At 51.4% G+C, this 24,867-nt stretch overlaps 2 protein-coding genes across 3 annotated transcripts in view; one reads left to right on the top strand and one right to left on the bottom strand.

Annotated features, from left to right (window-relative positions):
* The window catches only part of TMCO4 (transmembrane and coiled-coil domains 4), a 36,571-nt gene extending 23,247 nt beyond the window's left edge, over positions 1 to 13,324 (top strand). For both annotated transcript variants that reach the window (XM_079326075.1, XM_079326074.1), the window contains exons 13-14: positions 1,445 to 1,562; positions 12,478 to 13,324. In XM_079326075.1, the coding sequence (XP_079182201.1) occupies positions 1,445 to 1,562; positions 12,478 to 12,810 (451 nt within the window). In that variant the 3' untranslated portion in view covers positions 12,811 to 13,324. The remainder of the gene's footprint in view (positions 1 to 1,444; positions 1,563 to 12,477) is intronic.
* A 1,747-nt stretch (positions 13,325 to 15,071) lies between these two features.
* On the bottom strand, positions 15,072 to 19,118 carry HTR6 (5-hydroxytryptamine receptor 6). The gene is made up of 3 exons (XM_079326077.1): positions 18,277 to 19,118; positions 16,620 to 16,778; positions 15,072 to 16,358 (listed from the first exon to the last, which is right to left on the bottom strand). The coding sequence occupies exons 1-3, from the start codon at positions 18,997 to 18,999 to the stop codon at positions 15,978 to 15,980; spliced, it is 1,263 nt and encodes a 420-aa protein (XP_079182203.1). The 5' UTR covers positions 19,000 to 19,118; the 3' UTR covers positions 15,072 to 15,977.
* Between the last annotated feature and the right edge of the window lie 5,749 nt (positions 19,119 to 24,867).

Below are 24,867 nucleotides of genomic sequence, written 5' to 3'. Positions count from 1 at the left end.
TGTATCCATTTCTTATAACACACACACAGACACAAAGACTTTGTTATAGTTTCTAAACCTGTTGTGCTGTTGGAATAAAATACTGTGTGTGTGTCTAGAGGGTTATTCAGGTAACATGAGAGGCAGCTAGAGAAGGGAGTGGAGAGATTTGGGGAATTTCTGTGAGGATTGAGGTAGAGAAAAAGATCATAGAAGCATTTTGTGGTAAGGCCTCACCTGATTCTGATTTCTCTGGTCTGTTGCTTGTACAAAGGGTGGCCTCGTTCTGTCACTTTGGGAGTAACTGTTTAGGCTGGATGAATTTCACTGAATAGAATTCCTGTGAGGTCAGATTTGAGCCCAATTGTTCAGCTTCAGTCCTTGTTCTCCTTTGCCTTTGGAACATTGGTACAAAATTTGAAGGGGACAGGGAGAGTGAGGGCCCTGTGAGCTGTCAGAGCTGTCCCCTCACACTTAACAAGGGCAGGGTTGTAAATTCCCAGTGGGAAACCTCATCCAGATCAGTTGGACTGGCTCAGCTCTTGAAAGAACCCACACCTGAGCAATGTGAATGTGTTGAAAAGGTTTTGCAGGGCTCTGCATAGACTTACAACTCCTAGTGTGGATTATTTGGGAATAACCAGGAATGGGCACCTGTGTCAGGAGCATCACAGAGCACAAATCCCCTTCATGTCCCTCTTAAATCTCCTCTATAGAGTACAGAGGCATTTCAGTGCTCTGATTTTATGCTGTTGCTCAGCTAAGAAGAGTTTTGTATTTCCTTCTCTCCTCATGCCACAGTCTACCCTGAAACTGTCACAGTGACTTATGGCACTGCTTTAGAGTGGGAACAAACTCTTCCTTGTTCTGTCACTGAAGCCATGTATTTCTACAGTACCTATAAATCAGGAGCACTCCCAGGAGCTTCACAGTCAATATTTATGTCACAACATCAGTGTTGTAGGTCTCATCATCTTTACAGCTTTATGGGCTGGAGGACCTATCAGTACATGAAAAAGATGAAATACATCAATGTGCAATCCCTAAGCAAACATAGGAATAAACAGAAGAGTCAGGTTTTTAAACTCACTGCAGGCAAAGAGACAACAACCATGGATCAGGATTCAGTTCAGACTTAATTCCTGTATCCCAGAAACCTGCCCTGAATCCAGCAAGTGATTTCTAGTGTGATTGCTACACCACACAGACCTGCAGCAGGCCTTGGTCCATCACTGTGCTCTCCACTCTCCTCGTGCTGTGAGCAGTAACACATTGGAAGTGTCCCAGGTCAGGCTGGACAGGGCTTGGGGCAGCCTGCTCTAGTGGAAGGTGTCCCTGCCCATGGTAGGGAGTGGAACAGGATGAGCTTGAAGGTCCCTTCCCACCCAAAGTGTTCTGGAATTCTTGGATTCCACATGGCATTGGATGAACAATAGGATTTATTCCCACTCTTGTCTCCTTCCAGGGGGGACTGGCTGCTGAGTTTTGTTTACAGAACCTCCTCTGTCCAGCTCAATGTTGCAGGCCTCCAGCCAGTCGACCTGGATGACAGGAGGATGGTGAACATGGACCTTTCCTCTGTAGTAAGTTCTCATATTCTCATTTTTTCTCCATGATTCTTTGCCTGAAGCACTGTAACCCTACACTCACTGTGCTGGGGAAGCTGGGGACTGAAGAGAGCCCCTCTAGGTACATTGTCCCTCTTTCCTGGCTTTGACAGAACTCTCATCTACATTTCCCTCTGGATTTTGTTGGCCCAGCTGGTGCTCAACACTGAGCAAAACAATGAGAATCTACCTCTCTTGTTGAATCTGCTTAGGTTTGTTAATACACTGACATATCTCCTAGTGGAGATAGCAGATGCTATTACCCCTCAAGAAGAACCTTGCTGTCACAGAACCATGGAATGGTTTGGTTGGAAGGAGCCCAGGGCCTGTGAGTGTGGATCCTGGGGAGGTGGGATCAGCAAAACGTGGCTGGATCTCAAACACGCGCCAGCACGGCACGTGCAATCCCCTATCTTATCTTGCTGGAGCCTTCCACACTGCTCAGGTTCAGCCAGGGGCAGCTCCTGGCCCTTGGACCTTGCTCCTCAGGGCTGCAGGAGCCAGAACTGCTTTGGATTACAGAAGCTCTGTGATAGCAACAGTTGTTTTGCCAGGTCCTGTTCCTTTTCCCAGTGTGTGTCTCTAGGAAACAGGGAGAGATTCACTGGTATATCTGGGAAACATTTAGCTTCCTCAAAGCTGTCTGGTGTCATTAGTGATAAGCCACTGTTAGTACATCTGGCAATATATCTAAGCAATATCCAACTCAATTATCTTAAAATCATCACCATGTTGCTGCCTCCTCCACAGAAGAAGTGAACGAAAACTATGCAGGACTTCTTGGGCATCTTGGACATGCCATTGTGTTTTTTCCACAATTTAGTGTTTTAATTTATTAGTTACTCTCTGCAAACTGGAAGATGCCCAGCACAAAGCTCAGGATACTTCCAGGGTTGGTGTTCCTGCCATGACTCTTCTTCCTAAGTGTCCCCACAAGCTGGCAGGGACTGTCAGTGTTGCTCTGAAGCTAAAGGCACTTTGAAGGTTTTTTGGAGCACCAGCTTGCTGAGCCTATAAATACCCAACTGTCCTCAGCTCATTTCATTCATGATAACTGAGCTCTGCACAGCCCTTGGCAGCACACACAGGGCTTGGTGCTGAGCAGAGAGAACAAACACTTGGAGGAGCAAAACAGAGGCTTCCCAGGAGGAAGGGGTTTTAAACACATGGTGGAGGCTTTAAAACGTGGTGCATGCATCTCTGCATCTCTCTGGGTTGTCAGCATTTCCACACACTCCCACATCTATTTTCTCACCATCCCAGAGCTGCCAGTGCTCATTTGCTCTCTGACATCTGCTGCTGGCACGAAAATGGCCCAAGATGCCAAGTGGTGGCACTGGGATGACATTTCAGGCAGTCCATGTCACCCCTCTCTTTTTGAGTTCTCTTCAGAGACTCTCCTTCTCATGACCCTCTGCTTCCTGAAGCATGAAACCCTCCAGAGCCCTGCACACTTTATCCTGCCTGGATCACAGCAGCTTCTCCACTCCCCTCAGAGGAGCAAGATTTCCATTTCAGCTGAATGAATAACGTTTGCAGAGCTGCTCTCTGCTCATCTCCCAGGGCTGTGTCTGCATCCCAGCTGCCTGCTGCCAGCACTCAGTCCCAGTGCTGCTCTCCAGAAGGAATTGACACTTCCTTCATCTCACTGCAAAGCTTTGGGGAGGAAAAATCTATGTTAAGTAGGTGTCATTGCCTTGATCCATTTTCCAGACCACGGGAAGAAATGCAGTGCATTCTGGTGAACATTTTAGAAATAAAAGAAGCAGGAATGGGGAAGGAAATATCCAGGGGCAGTATTTTTTAAAGTGGCAAGAAAGCAAAGATGATTTTGCTGCAAGTACAGTGCAGTAGCATAAGAGAAAAATACATAGTGATATTTAGAGATATATAGAGATACAGGTATTTTCTTTATGGAGACCAGCTCCACCCCTGCAGATACCCTGGAGGTCTCTGTGAGTGTCCTGCCAGGAGAAGGACAAGCTGTGATAGAAGAATAAAGTATAGCTGATGCAAAGGTGCTCAGCATGAAAATATTACAAAGGCACCATCAGTATTTTTAGCATCTCCCAGTCCATCCATAATAAAAACTGGTCTGGATCCAAACAGTTTGGTTCTCTTTGCTGTGATAGCACCAGAATCCTCAAATGAGTGGAGAATTATGAGCCCTCAGTATAAACAGGAATTCACCTCCAAGGCCTCCATCTCTTGTCTCTCTTGATTAGTGTGTTTTTTATCTGACTGTCAGTAAAAAAGCAGAGAGAAAAATGTCCTCCCACACAGCAAATGCAGTTATAAAATCCTTCCTCATGGTTACAAAGGGGCTGATTTATTCTGTGGATTTATTTGACAGTGCCTGTTAGAGACCAAGGAAGTCATGGAGCTGCAGGGGATTATCCTGATTGTTGTTTGTTCCCAGGGGAGTTTGTTTGGTACAGTCTGAATTAATATTTGAAAATTGCAGACCAGCTCAGGGAGCATCTTCAGGGAGGCTCAGAAGTCAGCAACAAGTGAGGAATGGGCAGTTTCCCAGCAGCAGAAATCAGGGATGAAGTTGCAGGTTTAGAGGCAGTGAGAATTCATGGCTGGAAGTCCAGTGGAGAGCAGGGATGGATCTTGGAATTGTGGAATTGGTGAGGGGGGAAAAGCTCTCAAGAGACCACTGAGACCAGTTGTTCCCCCAGCCCTGCCAAGGCCACCACTAACCCATGTACCCAAGTGCCCCATCCACACAGCTTTAAATCCCTCCAAGGAAGGCAATTCCATCCTTGCCCTGTGCCAGGGCTGAACAGCTCTTTCCATGGAGAAATTTTCCCTAATATCCAATCTAAATGTCCTCTGGCACAGACTGAGGCCATTTCCTCTTGTCCTCTCACTTGTCACCTGAGAGAAGAGACCAGCCCCTACCTGGATCCACCCTCCTGGGACCTCTCAGAAAAGGAACCAAAATTCCCATTATGAGGGGAGACAGATTCAAGGCACTCAGGTACATGAATACCATAAACAGATGGAAAGTCTGAATTCTGTGAAATCCAATTGATTTGGCACTTCTGTGAGTCAGGCTTTTTTTCTCCAAACACATTAAATTGTGGTTTTTTCCCGCTGTATTCCCAAGACTTGCAGCAAAGAATTAATTGTGGTTACAAAGTGTGGATGAATTAAGAACCCTGGGGAGTTGGAAAGGCAAAAAAGGGTTGCCAGCATGTCATTGCTCCTTTGTTTCACTTGTTCCCAGTGAGCAGTGCCACCTCTCCAAGGGCAGGATCAGAGCAACAAGAGCTTGGAGCAGAATTGGGCTTCAGGGAGAGCCCCTCTCCCCTCAGGGGAACATGCAGGGCTTTGTGGAAACAATTCCATCTGTCTGTCAGGCTGTGAGGTCACAGGGATGGCTTCCACAGCCCTGGAATCATCAGTAGCTTCTTCTTATGTGCTCCTTACTGTTGATTTGGGAGCTCCAAGAATCCCACATTAAATACATTTTCAGTATTTTTTTCTCTTTGGGACACAAGCAGAGAGTGCTGGCAGTGTCAGTGTGTTAGAACAGAGGAAGAAACTGAAAAAGCTTTTCCAAAGAAAGGTGCAAATGAGGCCATTAATAAGTTGCAGTTTGTTTTTGCTTTGTGGCTGACAAACCTCAAAGGCCAATGTCCCTCCTTGCTCCAGCACACACAGACTGCTGGAGCTGGATGTGCTTTGTGGGAGCCTGGGGATGCTCAGCTGCTTCTGAAGGCAGAGAGAACCATTTTACAGACTCAAATTTCATAAGGCTGGTGCCCAAATTCCCAAATTCCCACTACCAGGAACCAGCAGAGTGCCACAATTTCCTGCAGATCTACAGGAGGGATTTTCCCATTCCCCCATGGTGCCACAGGGGATTCCCACATTAGCTGGAGAGTGTTCACAGCCCCTGGGCAGGGCTGAGTCCCTGGGACTGCAGCTTCTGCTTCAGAGGAGCTGAAGGCACCAATGCCTTTGAGCAGCTCATGGTGGTCAATATTTCCATCAAACACAGTCCAGCAGAGGAAATTCACTGTTCCTTTGCAGAGCCAGCAAAGTTGTGATGCCAGCACATCTTTCTCCTGTGGAACACAACAACTGGCATCACAAATCAGCTTTGACAGATTTTCTGTTCTCCCTTAGTGCACTTTGCATGTGGAAATGGGACAGTTCCTACAAGTGCATGCACTGCAGCCCCTGTTCTTTCCTGCTTTGCAGTGGGCAGGTCTGTAGCTGTTGGCTCTGCAGGCAGCTTTCCCCATCCCAGCCCTTTCTGGAGCAAAGCAGGGGGAGTTTTCCCAAAATAGTGTTCAGCTGGATTCTTCAGGAGTGGCCACACAGAGTACAGGCAGGTGAATTCAAGATAGAAAATTCAGCTTTTAATTTCCTGTCTTCTGCTCGAACACAAATGTTCTGTGTTATTTTTCTGCTCCCTTTGAGCTCTGATTCTGACCTGCTCAGCTAACATGGAAACAAAATTCCAGCACAACAGGCAATTAAAAGTGTTAATCAAGGGGAAGGCTGGCTTTGCTGACACCTTGTGCACATCATGTGTTTGAGATGCTGCAATTAGAGCAGCTGAATTATTGATAGGAGCTGAATGTCATTGAAATACCATGAAAGTGTCACTGCCCTGGTGACACTGGGGGAAGGGAAGGGCTTAAACCTGCTGCAAATCCCCTTGAGGAGGATTTATAGGACATCACATTGCTGAGGAGAGATGTGGCATTACTTCACAGCTCTTGGAATTTCCCAAATGCCCAGAATTTCTTGGCCAGACATTATTGCCATCAGCTCATGAGGGATAAGTCATTGTCTCCAAAACAAACAATATTTTCTTTAATCTCAGGTGATCTTGTTTTGTGGGGTTGGGCTGAGCACCTGGTTTGAAAGCAGCAGAGATGGTAATGTTTGAGTTGCCAAATCTTGTGTATTCCTGGAGCAAGATGGGGAGAAGAAGGGTGACAATCCCTTTGGGTGTTCCAGGAGTCACCCTCTGCTTCAGGCTGCTCCTGATGGAGCCTTTCGATTATGGACACCAAACCTCATCTCAATGTTCTTGTGTGGAATCCTGAAAAAACTTCCATAATCCTGGTGTGATCAGTATGTCCAGTATTTTGGGTCCCTAGTGGCCTGCTGTGGTTTCATGTGGCAGAAACTTGGGTCCCCTAAGTTCTTTTTAGGAACACTCCAATTCTGTCTATCAATCCAGTCTTTATTTTTGGGATCTCTTGTCCTCTATGGCCCAAGACATTATGTTCAAATTATTCCCCAGTGATATTTATATGCACATCTTATGCTGGGTCTTTAAAAACACTCTTTAAGCCATCAAATTTTAATAATTCCTACTTGGATTAGCATAAAAAAAAAAGAGTATTGAATTCTAGCTGCCATATAAATGAGTGGTGGTCATTGGGGAGAGCATCAACAAAAAATAGACAACAGCAACTCCACAGACAGTTGAAAAATCAATGGGAGAGCTGTTTCCTTCAGTGGGATGGCTTGGAGTGCATCACTGGCAACAGAGGGACATTTGTGAAGGCACATTTCCCTTGGAACTTTTTCAAGGGCTCTCTTACTAATTCAGAATATTTATTCCCAATTTTGTGCTGCCTGTTGTCACTAATGTACAGCTGCTCTCCATTTGTCCCTTAGACCTCTAGAACTTGATTCCTGGGTTGTTCTTGTTTTATTCTGTATTTTACTCCTCTCCATCTTCCTCTTGGAATTACTGAAGGTAAATTGAGAGTAAAGCTGGCAGAGATTTTCAGCAGTGGATGAATCCAGCAAGAGCCAGTGATTACTCAGAATTTTCAACATTGATCACAAAACATATCAAATTTTGATGGAAAAAACTCTTGCCTTGGTGTGGAATTGCCTGAGGGTGTCTGAGGGGAACATCCCTCAACTACCACCCCAGAACTGACAATGACTGGATCAATCTGTTGTGGCTGAAAGATGATTGCAGGGGAAAAATTACAGTCTGGCTCAAAAAATATCACTGCAATGCAAGGAGAACTTTTACCAGTCAAATGAGTTTTGAAATGAGAATTGAGAGCCTTTTCTGTCCACAAGTACTGTGATTGTGCAAAGGGATGATGTGAAAACAAAGCCTCTGAGCCTCAGCAGAATAAATCTTTATTCCCTCAATTTTTCAGAGCAGATGTAGAAACATTAAAGAGGAATCATGCAAATGGCATTGTCAGGATTTCCAAAATAAATTCAGCTCTATCAGTTTTTCCTCAAATATATTTTTATTGGTTTCTGAAGGACTGTTGGTGCCTAGGATGCACCATTGCTGCAGGTGCCAAATTCAATTGATGAATTGAATCAATTTTTAAATAAATCCATTTAAATTGCAGCTTTTGAATTAGTGGATGTATTCACTGTCCTCACTTTGAGAAAACATTGTTTCCTGAGAATCCAAACAGAAGAATTCTATTTCTATTCTAGCTTCATTCAGCACAGCCTGTGTCAAGGTATGTTGAATGTTTTCTGTTTCCTGATGTGCAATCTGCTCTGTCTCTGGATTTTCCAGCTCCTCTGCCCAGGCAGCATCAGGGTTTTGCTGTGGGCTATCAGAAAACTGTGGGAAAAGCCAGGCTGAAAGTTGGGATTGCTCATCCTGGAGAAGAGAAGGCTCCAGGGAGACCTTAGAGCCATTTCCAGAGCCAAAAGGGGCTGGAGAGGGACTTGGGACAAGGGATGGAGGGACAGGACACAGGGAGTGGCTTCCCACTGCCAGAGGGCAGGGCTGGATGGGATACTGGGAAGGAATTCCTCCCTGTGAGGGTGGGCAGGGCTGGCACAGGTTCCCAGAGAAGTGTGGCTGCTCCTGGATCCCTGGCAGTGCCCAAGGCCAGGCTGGACAGGGCTTGGAGCATCCTGGGACAGTGGAAGGTGTCCCTGCCCATGGCTGGGGGTGGAATTGGAGGATCTTCAAGGTCCCTTCCAGCCCAAACCATTCTGGGATTCTGTGGATGCCCTCTGTCCTGCAGGATGTAGCCAGACTCAGAATTATGGCCTTCACTGACATGTGGGAATATCTGTGACTGGAGGAGCCTGCCAGCTTGGCAGAGCTGAGTGGATTTTGAGGGACAGCCTGGCAGAACTTGGGATCCATCCTGCCATCCATCAGCCTGTGCCACCATTTGGGCTGTGTGGCTTCAGAGGCAGCATCCACAACTGAGGAGATCTTGGAAAGCAGCAGGGAAACTTGAAACAGGAAACAGCTCCCAGAGCTGGCAGCTCAGTTCAGAGCAGGGTTGGACTCCAGTGCTTTTCCTGGACAGCACATTCACTGTAGCTCTGGGAGAGGGACAGTAAACAATGACAGTACCCAGAGGGGCTGAGCTGGCTCTGCCTGTGGTTTCACTGTGTGTGTGACACCCAGGGCAGCTGAGGGCTCCTGTGATTATCCACTGAGCTCCAGAACCTGCAGCTCACTCCAAGAACTCCTTCACCCTCCACAAAATACCATTTGCTATGAAAACAGACAGTATTAGCCAAAAGGGAATCCTGAAGAATCCCCTCCAAGGTTGTTGCTGCTCCTGCTGAAATAACCAGGCTCTGCAGATATGCTTGAACTTGAGGGGATCTTTTGCTGCAGAATAAACTCACTCTGTGGATTTGATGGGCTTAAAACACATCCAATAAGTGAAATTCTCAGGTATATGAGTGAGCTGTGCATTCCCCACCACAGTGACTCCCTGTGAATCCATAGGGGGCTTGGTGAGAGGGAGCAGGAGGAAGGCACAGCTGAGCTGCCCTGTCCCTCCCCTGCCCGCAGGGAGCAGAGGCTGGGGGACACTCAGCTGGGCTCTGGCAGCTCTGTAGCCCTGCAGAGCATTTGAAGCCATGTGCACCCCTGTGCTGGCTGCTCAGGATGGGTGGAGGAGCTGTTACTGAAGGACACTGGACAGGATCTGAAGGTCCTTGGCTCTGGAGTGAGCAATGCAGTGTTATCTTGCCATGTCGAGCTTGTCCCTGTGACATCATTGTTGTGACAGCAGTGTTGTGACTGAGTCTGGCAGTGCCAGGATCGTGGGGAATGTCTCCTTCCTCCTGGCCCTTCCTCTGCCCTGCCCTTGGCAGCACCTGCTCCAGGACATGCTGTGTTCTGGAGGTCACACCAGAGACAAGCCAGGATTCTTCATCCTCTGTATGCAACAGAAACACTTCCTTGGCAGCTTAATCATCACAACTGATTGTGCTCAGTGACATTTTTGATACTTTTGGGTGGATTTGGACTTGAAAACCTTTCCAAACATGCTGAGCTGACTGGCTGATGGATCCCCCTGGGCAAAACCATCAGTTTTGTCCTCTGGAGTTTCCCTGGTGTGGCACTGGAGTCCTGCAGCATCAGTGCCAGAGGCAGCTGGCTTGTGGGTGCCAGTGAGTCAAAGCAACCATAAAGTGAAATATGGCTGGGAGAAGTCACCTAAACAATCCCAAATAAAGCCTCTCCACTGCTTTCCTTACAGCAAGCAGAAATGTATGTGCTCTGGTGCTGAACACACCCTTCTTTTTGTCCTAAAGTCCCCCTGCACTTTGTTCTGACATATTAAAATAATTCTGTATTTCCCTTTAAAGTTTTTATTGACATTGTTGTAGATGTTCCCCTCCTATCTCCAGCACCACCTGCCCAGCAGAGGAATTCAGGCTTTCAGACTGAAGATGAAAACAGGCTTTAGAGAGATGGAATTGCTGGGTTTTCCCACCAGGAGGGCTTTAAACTGGCAAGGCAGTTTGTGTGCTGTTCTTTTGCTGGTGGCTCAGTGCAGCAGAGTTCTCCTTCCCCTTACACTTTTCAGGGGTTGCACTGGTCCAGCTTTATGGAATCCCCTCCTCTGTTATCCTAAAGACAGGAATGAGTTTCCTTGGAAGACACTGAGCAAAGCAGCAGGAGGGGCAGACCCTCATGAGGTCTCAGTTTCTCTTTCAGCTGCATGAGCTGCTCAGAATGGCTCATACCCAGCACCTCTCAGGGATCCTGGTGCTCAGGGAAGAGGAATTCCCTGTTGTTTTAGTGGAAGCTGCTGGACACTGAAGAGTAATGAAAATCAGTCCTTAGGGTGGCAGAGAAAATTTGTTCTCTCTGACTAATGGCTCAGTAAAACAGGCTGAGAATTGCCAGGGCAGGGCAGGCAGATGGTGTGACTGGAGAGGTTCTGAATGCAGCAGACCAAGAGCCTTCAGCCCCTGCTCCCAGTAACTCCAGTTCCTTCCTGTCTCTGCCCACCTTCCCCAAGGCCATGCTCATTCCTTCCTCCAGCCCCCCTGACTGAGCAGTAAAAGGGTTGTACTTTTCCACAGGACAATGTCCACAGCTCCCAGTCCTTCCATGGTTATTTTAATTAATTAATCTGTTCAAAACATCCAGAGCCCATTGAACCATCTGGATGGATTCAAGTCACATATTTGTTTCCTGATGTACTGATTAAACCCTTCTGTTTGCTCCAAGCCTCAGTGCAGCCAAATGTGCCCCTCCAAAGCTGTTTCACACAAACAGCTCAGGGGGTTGGATTTGTGGAGAAAAGCTTTGGGAGAGGTGTGCTGGGAACCCTGGTGCTGACACAGCCATGAATCCCACTGTGGTTTGGGTGGGGAGGGAGCTTAAAGCTCATCCAGTGCCATGGGCAGGGACACCTTCCACTATCCCAGGGTGCTCCAAGCCCCATCCAACCTGGTCTTGGACCCTTCCAGGGATGGGGCAGCTGAAGAATTGCTCTGGCACCAGGCAGGAGCAAGCAGGAGATGAGCAGAGGGTCCAGGTCTTTACAGAGCTCTGTGAAGAGCTCTTACCATCATCATCCCTTCCTGGGGGAGTCATCCCTGTGTCTGAGAAGCAACAATCCTGGGACTGAGGTTATGGGTATTCCCTGCCATGGAAATTCCCCAATTACTAGCAAGGTTTGGGAAAATAAAAGGCCAAGACAGCTCTCTGGCTGGGTCAGGAAGATTTAAACTGCTAAAAATTGGATTTATCTGAGATGCTGAGGTATCTGGGGATGCTGTTGGTACACCTGGAATGGGGAAGGAATTTCAGCCTCTGCAGCCACGTGGCCTTTAGGATCAAGACAATCACCCACAGAGGAGATTTCCACTCCTTCTGTGCTCTACCTTGAAGGGAACTTCCCAACATCCATCTCAGAAGGGTTATCTTATAGTGGAATTCATCATTTATCATTACAGTAAAACTGTCTGGGTTTTTACATGTACTGTTGACCTTTATATGAACCCATAACTCCTGGGCTCCCAGTTTTATAGAGGGCAGGATGCATCAATGAGATGAGAATCTCAGCTTGGGAGCTGTGTGAGGTTTAATGACTCTGTCCTAATTTAAATAAGATAATTCTGGCTTTTACAAGGGAGCTGAGGCACCTGGAGGACACATTTAGCAAGAGCAGGTAAATGAACTAAGAGAACTCTCCTGCCTGGGTGTCTCTCCCCAGGGCAGAGCTCCTCCTTTACCCTCCTGGCACCCAGGATTTTTGGGGTGGAACTCAGCCAGGTCCAGGCTTTTAAACATCTCAGAGGAAAAGTCATCCAACAGCAGAGTGTGCCCCAAATGCTGCAGCCACTTCAGGCTGGTTGATGGACACCTGCACTAATCCAGTGGTGGAATCACCCCTCCTGGAAGTGCTCAAAACACATGTGAATGTGGCACTTGAACACTTGGGTTAGTGGTGGCCTCAACACGATGGACTTGATGGTCATAAGCATTTTTTTCCAACCTTAACAATTCCATGATTCTGTGATTTTTTCCAAGCTCATTCTTCCCATCTGTCAGAGCCAAACCCAAGTCTCTCAGCAGGGGTGGTTGTTGGGATGAAGGACTTGGCTGAGCTGGATCCCTGTGGGTTCCTCACTCACAGGATTCTTGTTCCTGCAGGTAAACGGCCACCTGGACTACATGAAGCAGATGGACACAATCCTAAAAGCTGTGGGCATTAGAACCAAGGAATGCCAGCCAGAAGAGAAGGGCACTGGCAGTCTCTTTTCCCCTCAAGCCAAGAAATCCCAGCAGGCAGCTGGCAGCGAGACTCAGGGAGAGGAAAACAGCAGGAAAGAGGAGGATGAGGCTGGGGGTGAGGCTCTCCCAGCCAGCTGCACTCACCCACGGAATTCCTCCAGCTCTGCCCTGGGAGAACCCTCCCCTCCCTGCCCAGACTGCTCACACAGCACGGACAGCAAGGAGCAGGCAGTGGGGAAAGGAGCAAATTAGGGCAGAGCTGCTCAGCCAGCCCAAAAACTGTTGTCAGCACATCTGTGGCACTGGGATTCCCAGAGGATGGAGCTGGCACAGCTGCAGTTTCCAGCCCTTCCAGAGACAAGCATGGCACTGCTGTGGCACTGCTGTGGCACTGCTGTGGCACTGGATCAGAGTGTGGCACTGCTGTGGCACTGGATCAAAGTGCTTGGAGCAGCTGCCCACAGCAGCTCCCTGAGGCAGCAGAAGCCTGATTCCTGCCCAAGGCTGCACTGGGGGATGATTCCTGCCCAAGGCTGCACTGGGGGCTGATTCCTGCCCAAGGCTGCACTGGGGGATGATTCCTGCCCAAGGCTGCACTGCTCCTCAGGAATCCAAGGCAGATCCCATCCAAATCCTTGCAGGAAGCAGCTGCACCCCTCGCACTGTGTCCCTGCTGTGACTGGGGGAAGCAGATGGCTCTGAGGGGATTTGAAGCATTTCACAGAGAGAGGGTCACTACTAGGAAATTAAAACCATTTTTCCATCAGAGATGAGATGGGTTTGAAGATCTCAGGTGTGTTCCAGGCTCTACCTGTCCCACTCCAGATGGATCCACATCCACTCTCCAGCTCTGCTGACCAGGAAGGGAAAGGCTGGGGCTGCCAGGGTTTCTGCCCTCGCTTGCTGCAGGTTTGCTGCCAGGGTTTGGGCACTTTCCCATCTCCAAGACTGTTTTCCTGTCTCCAGATTTGGGTTGGTGGGGGCTGGAGGCCCTATTCCTGTTAGAAACATATTTGGGATCCTGGGTGAAAGCAGCAGAGAAACCAAGAGGTTTTTGGATGGTTTATGAAAATTTTTCCCAGGCTCTCCAAGCCACTGAGACTTTCCTTTTGTGTCCCACAGACATCTCCAGCTTTAAAAGCCCCATCCAGACATATTTTTTAATTGGCTTAGAACAAAACCAATACTTGGCACAGGATATACATGGATCTGTTTGATTTCTACCTCCTTCCATACAAGTGAAATGGCTCCACTCTCTTCATCCCCAGCCTCAGAGCAGAGGGAAGGACCCAGCTCTAAATCCCCTGCCAACACAGCTCCAGAACCCTGTGGGAATGATCCACATCTTCCATAAAAGTCCCTTTTCTGGCCTGTTTTGCAAGTGTTTCTGGTAGGAGTGTGGCAGGTGGGTAACCCCCTCTGGAGCACCTCTGGAATTTTATGCTTTGCCACAAGGGAGGGTTCAAACCCTCCCAACCCCATCTGGGGGGTCCTGTTGACTCATGAGAGGGGAAATACTTGGTTTCCACATTCCAGTTTTGGTTCACACAGGGTTCTCACTCTCCTCCTCCTCCCTGCTGGCCCACCAGCCCATGAATCCCCCTCTCCTTCCATTCCCAGCTTCCTGCAGACCTTACCTGCAGATCATTCCTCATGGAGTCAGACATGGCTGGGTTTGGGGTGATGCTGTGACCCAGCATGGTTTGGATACAGTGCCTGGCAGTTCCTCTCCCTAAATCCAGCATGCCAGGGGGCTCAGACCTGCCCAGCTGTGACCTGCACCAGTGGGGATGGCAGGGCCTGGCTCTGGGATCCCACAGGGATGGGGCTCTTCTGCCAGCTGGTGTTGGTGCTGTTGGCTGCAGGGGTGGGATGGGATATCTCTGCTCATCCAAGGGTTTGTCCACAAGCAAACACCTAATTACACAGAACTGCCTGCATGAGACAGTAAGGAATTATTGCTTTTGAAGTTTGGCTTGAAGAGGTGACTCTCCCTTTCTCTCTGTCCATCTCCCAAGGCTGATTTGGTACTTAACAAACTTCCAGACTCCTTTTTCTGCTCCTTTTAAACTCAGGCTGTAGTCCAACTTTATATAAGGCCATTGTGGGAAGATGCACATCTTGATCTGGGTGCTCAACCCCAGCCCCAAGCTCCATCTGTGGCAAGATGCATAGAACAGTTTGAGGTTTGAGCCTGTGCTTGTCCTTGGTGTGTCCTGGTCACTCATCCTGTGGCTGTGAAATGCTGGGTTGGTCATACAAACTCCTGTTCAGTTCTGGAGCATCTGTGGACAATGTGGAAAGAAAACTGACAGTGGCCTGGCATGTGGCTGCTGCTTCCAGCATCCCATGTCCAGGGGATGCTCTGTGTCTGTTTGGGTATCAGGGAGTTCCAGAACAGTCTTGGAATTGGGCAGAAGGCTTGGAGTGAAGGGTCCAGGGAGGGCACAGCAGCCAACTGCCAGCCCAAAGGCACTTGGGGAAGAATTTACTAAAATTAATTGTTTTATTGATTTTTTGAAGTGCCCACTTGTCACATTTACTCAGTGTTCCCTCTGCTTATGGCTCTGGGGAGGGGCTGGCATTATCATTTAAAATACAATATTCCTTTAGATTTTTATTTGAAGAGGTGGGAAAACGTTTCTAATTGCATCATTGAGGACATGATGGCTTGTCAGAGGGAGGTGAGATGGTTCTGTGCCAGGAGTGGGAAGCTGTGGGATGGAGCCTGTGGGAGGAGCAGATCCCATTGCTACCCACAGAGCCAACATGATTGCACAGCACAGCCCCACTGAGCACCCAGAAATCACTGTTGGACATTCTGCACCCAATTCAGCCCCTGCAGTGCAGCTCTGCAGGACAGGACACGGCCATGCCTCTGAGCTGGAGTGCTGTGTGTGACAGGCACTGAGACAGACGCAGCTCCAGTGAGGAGATCCAGCTCCAGGGAGATGAGATGTTCCACGGCTGAAGCGCCCCAAACCTCAGCGTTCCTGCTGAAGCAGCTCCAGACCTCTTGTCCATGAGCCACAGGATGTTTTTCCACCACTCCCCTCGGTGCACTGGGAGGAGATCTGCTGAGCTCTGTGTGTGCAAAACCAAGCCTTGGTCTGAGGTTAGGGAGACAGAGTCTGGAATCTGAGGTTCAGACTCACCAGAGATGGAAAGGCCACAGGAGGGTTAGGGGATGGTGACTGTGAGCACAGCAGGGATGGAAGAGAGAGACAAGGCAGGTTCATTCAGCAGCAGCACCTGGCTTGGCACGGTTTGATCCTCCTTGCGACAGTGCCTGGGGCCACCGTCCCCTCCACGAGCTGCTCCATGTGCTGAACAGGGAATCTGGGAGATGGCGTGTGGCGAACCAGCTGGCAGAGGGAGCGCGGCTCCGGGGTCCCTGCAGCTCAGCCAGCCGTGCCCGCTCAGGCCACGGGGGTGCCGAGCTGCAGCGCGGTGCCGGGGGGCTCCCACAGGCGAGCGGCGGCGCCGGGCGGCGCTGGAGGCGGCCGGGGCTCGCTGCCTGCCGCCCCCGAGCCCGGGGAGCCGCTGTCGGGCCGCAGGCTCGGCCCGTTCCTGAGCGGGGCCGGGGCCGAGCGGGGCCCGCTGGGCGAGTTCCTCAGCGACAGGGTCACGGCGCTGGGCCGCGGCCCCGCCGGGCGCCGGCAGCACGGCACCAGCCTGCCCATGGCTCTCTTGAAGTCCCGCATGAACAGGGGGTAGATGATGGGGTTCATGGTGCTGTTGCAGTAGCCCAGCCAGGTGAGCACATCGAAGAATCCGGCCGGGACGCAGCCACAGACTGCCTGGGGGGACAGGAATTAGCAGGATCAGCCTCCCACCTCAGCCCCGGCCCAGAGGGGCTTCCCAGGCACACCAGCATCCCCCTTTCAAAGGAAACCTTCAGATCCCTTTGGAAGAGCTTTCTCCTTGCTGATGGCTCCCTGGGGAATTGCATCTTTAGTCCCACAGGTCCAGTAAGACCCTCTGATGCCTCCAGTCGATCCCAACTGCATTCCAAAGGGAAAGCTTCTGAACACCTGACATAAATCCCCACAGGCTCTTACCTGAGCCACATTGGTGACGAAGAAGGGCAGCCAGGCCACGAAGAACATGCCCAGGAGGATGCCCAGGGTCAGGCTGGCCTTCAGAGCCTTCTTGCTGTGCTTGTTGGTGAACCTCCTGCTCTCACTGCTGCCCAGGGGCTGGCTCGGGGCACTTGGCACCTGTGGCCAGAGACAGGGAGGGGTGGGCAACTCTCCCCAGCATCAGCACTGGCCTCTGCCCAGGAAAAGTGGCATTTGGTGCTCCAGATCCTGCAAAAACCCTGCCAGTAATTCCCTTCTCCAAGAGGCAGGAGCTGGGCACGCATCACAAATTAGGAAGGGGAAGCAATAGAAACCCTCAACACAGAGAGTATGATTTTATTTACTGTAAATTAGGGTGTTTGTCATTAGGCTGCTCTTTGGAGAAAAACCCAGCTCAGTCTATGTGAGGATAAACCCTGCCCTAAACAGGCAGCTCCAGCTGCTGATTACAGCAGCAAACTAATTATGGTTTTAAAAGCAGGACATGAAACATTTCAGCCTCCAAACACCAAAACCCAGCCCTCCATCCCCTCCTGCAATCTAAAATTAAGTGATTATCTCAGCCCTCCCCTGAAAGTAAATGATGCCCTGTTGCAACTCAGATTCTGGCCCAAAAAGAGAACAAAAATCTCTAAAATGAGATGAAGATGGAAAAGGTTAAAAGATGAAATTTGAGGGTTCCCTGGCTGACACCTTGTTCCTCAGCCAATTTGGAGCTTCAAGGAACCTTTTGGGCCTCAGCTGAATGACAGGGGGATAGATGCTGCTCTTCCATGGCACAGCAAAGCCCCTGAACATCCCCTGATTCTGTGGAGTCCAAAATCCTGGCATCCTGTGAGAAAATAAACACTTTATGATATTTATTTAATTCTCCTTTTCCTTTTGACCGTCTGGTGCAGCTTGTTACTTGTGGGGGAGCTGGCCGGAGTCCTGGCTCTGCTCTTGGAGAGAACAAACTAAATCAAGGTATTTAAAGGCAATTAAGTTTGCCTTTTCCCTGTAGGATATGAGGTCAATAAAGCCTATTACAGGGAATTAAAGCTGTTAGATTTAGTGGCAATTACCTTCTCCTGGAGAAATACAAACAAGTGCAGCCACGTTTTTGTTATAAAACCCACACACTCCGGTCCCACCGGCGAGCGCACGAGAGGGGTTTGGCAGCTCCTGTTATAGAGCAGGTAACAAAAATAGAATCTTCTGTTCAAAATAAGGTGCTCTCGGGAATCTGGCATTTGCTGTTAGCTAAAATCCTTCTCCCCCGTATGTCTCACACCCACCACGGCCAAGATTTACGAGTGGAAAGTCAGATAAGATTAAATCCCCTCGAGCATGACGCCAGCCAAGAAGGGGGCGAAACCGTTTATTTTGCACTGCTGAGCGTTTTTGCCTGAATCTTATTTATTTCTCTGCTTCTGCTCACGCTATTCCTGTGCTCATGAGCAGCTTCAGAGCTCTCCATTGCTGGGACAAGGCATGGGGCACCTCAGAGGATGTCAGGGAGGGGGATGTCACCCAAAATCTCCCTCCCTGCCGTTGCCAAAGCTGGCTCCTACCCCGAGGCCATCCAGGAGGCACAAACAGCCTGGGCACCCAAACTGTGGGGTCTGCCAGAGCAACATCCCTGTGGGCACCTTACCTGTGCCGTGGCCTCCTCGGCAGTGGCCACGTTGGTGGCCAGGGAAGCCACCTGCACGGCCTGCTTGCGCGCCGCCAGCAGGATGCGGCAGTAGGTGAAGGAGATGGCGGCCGAGGGCAGGAAGAAGGTGAGGCAGGACGCCAGCAGGGCGTAGGGCAGGCTGACCCGCAGCCGGCACTGCTCCTCGTCCCCCTGCCCGCCGACGTTCAGGGGCCGCACCTGCAGCTCCAGCTGGTGCCAGCCCATCTTGATGGGCAGGAAGGAGGCCAGCGCCGCCAGGCTCCAGGTGGCCAGGATGAGCCCCAGCGCCCTGCAGGGCGTCATGCGCAGCTTGTAGCGCAGCGGGGACGTGATCAGCAGGTAGCGGTCCAGGCTGATGACGCACAGGTTGAGGATGGAGGCGCTGCAGCACATGACGTCAAAGGAGGCCCAGAGGGAGCACAGGTCCCCCCGCAGCACCCAGCGGCCGTAGAGCTGGTTCAGCATGGCCGGGGGCATCACCACCAGCCCCACCATCAGGTCCGACATGAACAGCGACACCAGGAAATAGTTGGAGGTGTTGCGGAGGGAGCGCTGCGTGAGGATGAGCAGGATGAGGAGGAAGTTGCCTGCCGTGGTCAGCAGGATGATAAAGCAGAGGAAGGCGGCCACCCAGCTGCTGCCCACGAGCAGGGAGTGCTCCCCCAGCACGCTGGCGTTGGGGGCCCCCAGGTGCCCCTCCATGAGGGGCTGGGGCAGGGCTGGGGCTGGGGACCTTGTGCAGCCTGGCCTGTGCTACGTGATCATCATCAGGGCTGGGGAAGGAGGATCATCTCTGCTCTGTGCCTGTCCTCCCTTCTCCTCTCCTCCTCTCCCTCTCTTCCCCCACTCTCTCTCTCTCTTCACCGGCACTCAGGGCAGGGTGACATTCCCAGGAGCCGATCAACAGGACCAAGGTTCCCTCCCCATTACTCACAGCAGTTCCTTGTGCCTGTAAATTCCCCTGCTCTGGGATGTCCCTGGATGCTGCTTCTGGCTGCTGGGGATGAGCTGATGGCAGGGCTCTCAGGATGCCAGGGATGGCAGGATGCTTTGGATACCCTGATGCTCTGAATGCACTGGACCAGGGAATAATACAACACCGAGATGCTCTGGATGCTCTGCACTCAGGATTCTTCAGATGCTGGGGATGCTTATACCCAGGATATTCCAGATGCTGGGATGCTCTGTACCCAGGATATTCCAGATGCCAGGGCTGCTCTGTACCCAGGGTATTCCAGATGCTGGGGATGCTCTGTACCCAGGATATTCCAGATGCCAGGCTGCTCTGTACCAGGATACCCTGGATGCTGCGGATGGGCTCCAGGATGCTCCAGATGCTGGGGATGATGCTCCAGCGCCCCCAGGCTCAGCTGTCGCCCCCCAGCTGAGCTGGGCTCCCTGCAGAGCTCTGTCCCCGGAGTCCCAGAGCTCCTCCGTGCCCGGCGCTGCTGCCGCCGCAGCCGGAGCCGCCGGCAGCGGCAGAGCAGCCTCAGGAGCACCGGGATGCTGCTCCCGGCCGAGCCCGCCCGGGAGGAGAGAGATCGGAGTGTGGAAGGGATTTCTCCCGCGGCAGAGGAGCGTGCAGCCCGCAGGGAGGTGTGAGAGCGGGTGTGTGCAGCTGCCAGCCCGACTTTCACCTGCTGCTGGGGGTGCTCACAAAGGATGCAGAAATGCTGATCGAGGAGGTGGGGCTGGGGGGGAGAGGAGGAGATGAAATGAAGCGCTAATGAAAACGGGGATCTGGGCGAAACTCCGCAAAGTGGCAGCCAGAGAGTTCCCGTTTCTGCCTTAAAGAGACAGCCCGTGCCCTGCCGTGCCTGCCCTCTGTGCCAGCACTGGAGCCCTGGCTGGAGGCACCTGGCAGCTCGGCCAGCAGGTCAGTGGCCAAGCCTGGCCAGCAGCTCCAACTTCCAGGCTCCATCCTCCACTTGGTGATAAAAAGCAAAATTTTGTGAAGTCAAATAAAAAACCAACAAACAGCTGCACACAACAGCCCTCAGGAATCAGCCTGAGGACTCGCTGGCAGATATTCCAGCAATCTGCAGCCAGGATGGAGGAGCAGAGACAAGGGAGAGCCTGGCCCCTCTGCTCCTGGGTTATTTGGACTGGCCTTGGGGCAGCCCAGCTCCCTGTCTGAGGGGCAGGGGACCCACAGCAAGCTGCCCCTTAACAAGTGGGAGGGAACATGTGAGAGGAGCCAGCTCGGAAAACCCTTCTGAGTCTCTGTGTGCTGCTGGGAATTCCACACTGGCACCTGCATGCTCAGGGCAAACACCTCAGGCTGCTGGACAGGGACTGCTTGAGGGTTTTTTTAATTACCCACCCACCCCAAGGTGGAGTTTTCCCAGCAAATGGCAGTGATTTGTGTTGGGGGAGACCAGGACCGAGGGCAGTGGCTCCAGCACAGAGCAGAGCTGAGGGTGTGCCCCTGGCACCCACCCTGTGCTCCCAGGGCCAGGCACTGCCAGCTGCTGCCCATTCCTTCCCAAGTGCCCACTAAAGCTTTCCTAAAGCTTTTCCTGGGAAGCTGTGCTGCAGATGTGTGGGTGAGAGCCACACACTGCCCAGCCACACACCCAACTACACAAACCAGCCTCTTCACCAAGCCCTGCTTTTCCAGTCACCTTTCCAACAAATCTGTGGTGTTTTCCCAGTGCCTGAATGGGCATTCCAGGCCTGGGAACCATCTCTGAGCAAGGGATGGGGAGTGGGAGGCACAAACACACAGAGTTATCCCCCCCAGGATCTCTGTGTCAGGCTGCCACTGGGAAACAGCTGCTGCCACTCGTGCCAGGACAGGCTCTGCCCTCCCTCTGCTTCTCCAGGACCCTCTCCTTGGATGCTCCCAGCCAAACCTCCCCGGCCACCTCAGTGTCACAGGGTGCTGGCAGCAGCCCCAGGGCAGTGCAGGCATATGTGAGGCTCTGATTGCAGCAGAAGGTTTCCTCAGAAAAGCTTTGCCCCAGGAAAGCCTCAGTTCCCCAGCCCATCTGTGCTGGCAGCAGAGGAACCCCACCCCAAGCCCACCCTGAGCAGCTTCCCCAGCCAGGATAAGGGCATGCAGCAGCACAGATTTATCCCAGCTGGGTGACAGTGCAAAGCCAGCCCTCCTTCTCAGCCCTGCTGCATCCCAGCATCAGAAACATCCCAGTTTGTCTCCAGAGCTTTTGCTTCTGAGGAGGAGAGTGGATCAGAATCATGGAGTGGTGGAATGGTTTGGGTGTGGAGGGACCTTAAAGCTCATCCCATTTCCAGTTCCTTCCATGGGCAGGGTCACCTTCCACTGTCCCAGGTTGCTCCAAGCCCCATCCAGCCTGGCCTTGGGCACTGCCAGGGATCCAGGGGCAGCCACAGCTGCTCTGGGCACCTCCTCCCAACATCCACAACACATCCTCCATGCATGGGAGGTTTTGTACTCTTAGTTTGGATGTGTTTGCTGAGGAAGCAAATCTGAACTGATTGAAATAAAATGTGTTTTTAAAAACCTGCCTTAAAATGAAGACCAAATCCTACCACTGTCCCTGCAAAAGCCTCTCTGTGCTGGAAGCTGCTCCTGGCCTGTCTGTGCTGCCTCCCTGTGCTGCATTTCTGGACACATCTGCAGGGATCATGGACCAGCTCTGCTCTCCTGTACCACTAGCAGGGAAAGCAAAACCAGGTTGTCAACAGCCACCCAAGTGTCAACATACCAAAAAAAAAAAAAAAACCCAAAAAAAAATGGTGAGACAGAGAGACTCAAACTGTGAGCTGAGAGACTTCAGTGAGGACATCCAGGCAGTCCAGGGCTCCTGGGATTTGAATCTGGGCAGAGCCTGGCTAACTAACTCAATTTATGGTTTCATCTGCACACCAGCCCTCCACTGCCTGCTGGAGCTCAGCTTGGATGGAGCAGAGGTGCAGGTGTTCTGCTCCAAACACCCTGAACTGCAGCTCCTGGAGTTTACAGGAACAGCCTCCTGCTAAATCCAGCCTGTTCCCAGAGCACACCAGTTAAAGAGCCCTGTGATGGGGCTCAGTGACCACCACAGATACCTCCACCTTCTCCTGCCACTCAGGTAAAGATCCTTCCTTGGGAAAACACTTCACAGCCTAAAAACACTATGGTGACACACAGAGCACCTCTAACCATGCCAAGCCCTCCCTGTTCAACCCATCAATGACCATTGCTGGGCATATCACTGACCATTGCTGGGCACATCACTGACCATTGCTGAGCACATTACTGACCATTGCTGGGCACATCACTGACCATTGCTGAGCACATCACTGACCATTGCTGAGCACATTACTGACCATTGCTGAGAGCACATCACTGACCATTGCTGGGCACATCACTGACCATTGCTGAGAGCACATCACTGACCATTGCTGAGAGCACAGCACTGGCCATTGCTGAGCACATCACTGACCATTGCTGAGAGCATCACTGACCATTGCTGAGCACATCACTGACCATTGCTGGGCACATCACTGACCATTGCTGGGCACATCACTGACCATTGCTGAGAGCACATCACTGACCATTGCTGGGCACATCACTGACCATTGCTGGGCACATCACTGACCATTGCTGAGAGCACATCACTGACCATTGCTGAGAGCACATCACTGACCATTGCTGAGAGCACATCACTGACCATTGCTGAGCACATCACTGACCATTGCTGGGCACATCACTGACCATTGCTGGGCACATCACTGACCATTGCTGAGAGCACATCACTGACCATTGCTGAGCACATCACTGACCATTGCTGAGAGCACATCACTGACCATTGTTCAGGACACATCACTGACCATTGCTGGGCACATCACTGACCATTGCTGAGCACATCACTGACCATTGCTGAGCACATCACTGACCATTGCTGAGCACATCACTGACCATTGCTGGGCACATCACTGACCATTGCTGAGAGCATCACTGACCATTGCTGAGAGCACATCACTGACCATTGCTGGGCACATCACTGACCATTGCAGGGCACATCACTGACCATTGCTGGGCACATCACTGACCATTGCTGGGCACATCACTGACCATTGCTGAGAGCATCACTGACCATTGCTGAGAGCACATCACTGACCATTGCTGGGCACATCACTGACCATTGCAGGGCACATCACTGACCATTGCTGAGCACATCACTGACCATTGCTGAGCACATCACTGACCATTGCTGAGAGCACATCACTGACCATTGCTGGGCACATCACTGACCATTGCTGGGCACATCACTGACCATTGCTGAGAGCACATCACTGACCATTGCTGAGAGCACATCACTGACCATTGCTGAGCACATCACTGACCATTGCTGAGCACATCACTGACCATTGCTGAGAGCACATCACTGACCATTGCTGAGAGCACATCACTGACCATTGCTGAGAGCACATCACTGACCATTGCTCAGGGCACATCACTGACCATTGCTGGGCACATCACTGACCATTGCTGAGCACATCACTGACCATTGCTGGGCACATCACTGACCATTGCTGAGAGCACATCACTGACCATTGCTGAGCACATCACTGACCATTGCTGAGAGCACATCACTGACCATTGCTGAGCACATCACTGACCATTGCTGGGCACATCACTGACCATTGCTGAGAGCACATCACTGACCATTGCTGAGCACATCACTGACCATTGCTGAGAGCACATCACTGACCATTGCTGAGCACATCACTGACCATTGCTGAGAGCATCACTGACCATTGCTGAGAGCACATCACTGACCATTGCTGAGAGCACATCACTGACCATTGCAGGGCACATCACTGACCATTGCTGAGCACATCACTGACCATTGCTGAGAGCATCACTGACCATTGCTGAGAGCACATCACAGACCATTGCTGAGAGCACATCACTGACCATTGCTGGGCACATCACTGACCATTGTTGAGAGCATCACTGACCATTGCTGGGCACATCACTGACCATTGCTGGGCACATCACTGACCATTGCTGGGCACATCACTGACCATTGCTGAGAGCATCACTGACCATTGCTGAGAGCACATCACTGACCATTGCTGGGCACATCACTGACCATTGTTGAGAGCATCACTGACCATTGCTGGGCACATCACTGACCATTGCTGAGCACATCACTGACCATTGCTGAGAGCACATCACTGACCATTGCTGAGAGCACATCACTGACCATTGCTGAGAGCATCACTGACCATTGCTGAGCACATCACTGACCATTACTGAGAGCACATCACTGACCATTGCTCAGGGCACATCACTGACCACAAGGGCACACATCTCCGTGTCAGGGGTTCCTGATCCCCATCCCTGGTGAAGATCCCGCTGGTTCCCAGGTGCTCAGCCCCTCCTGCCCGATCTCGCTCCCGCAGCATCCCCACGGCTCGGGATGCGGGAGCAGCCGGACCGAGGCTGGCACCTAGCGGCAGCACTGCCGGCAGGGCTGGCGAGATCCCAGAGATCCCACAGGAATCCCACACCGTGGGAGCCCCGCAGCCCCACGCTCAGGATCTGGGCTCGTTTTCCTTCCAGCAGCTCCGTCTCCTCCTTTTCCCGGCTGGAAA

The sequence above is a fragment of the Erithacus rubecula genome (assembly GCF_903797595.1).
Source record: "Erithacus rubecula genome assembly, chromosome: 24".
NCBI classification, from domain to species: domain Eukaryota; kingdom Metazoa; phylum Chordata; class Aves; order Passeriformes; family Muscicapidae; genus Erithacus; species Erithacus rubecula.
The sequence above is the reverse complement of the archived record's forward strand: the minus strand, read 5'-3'. Positions and strand labels throughout refer to the sequence as shown.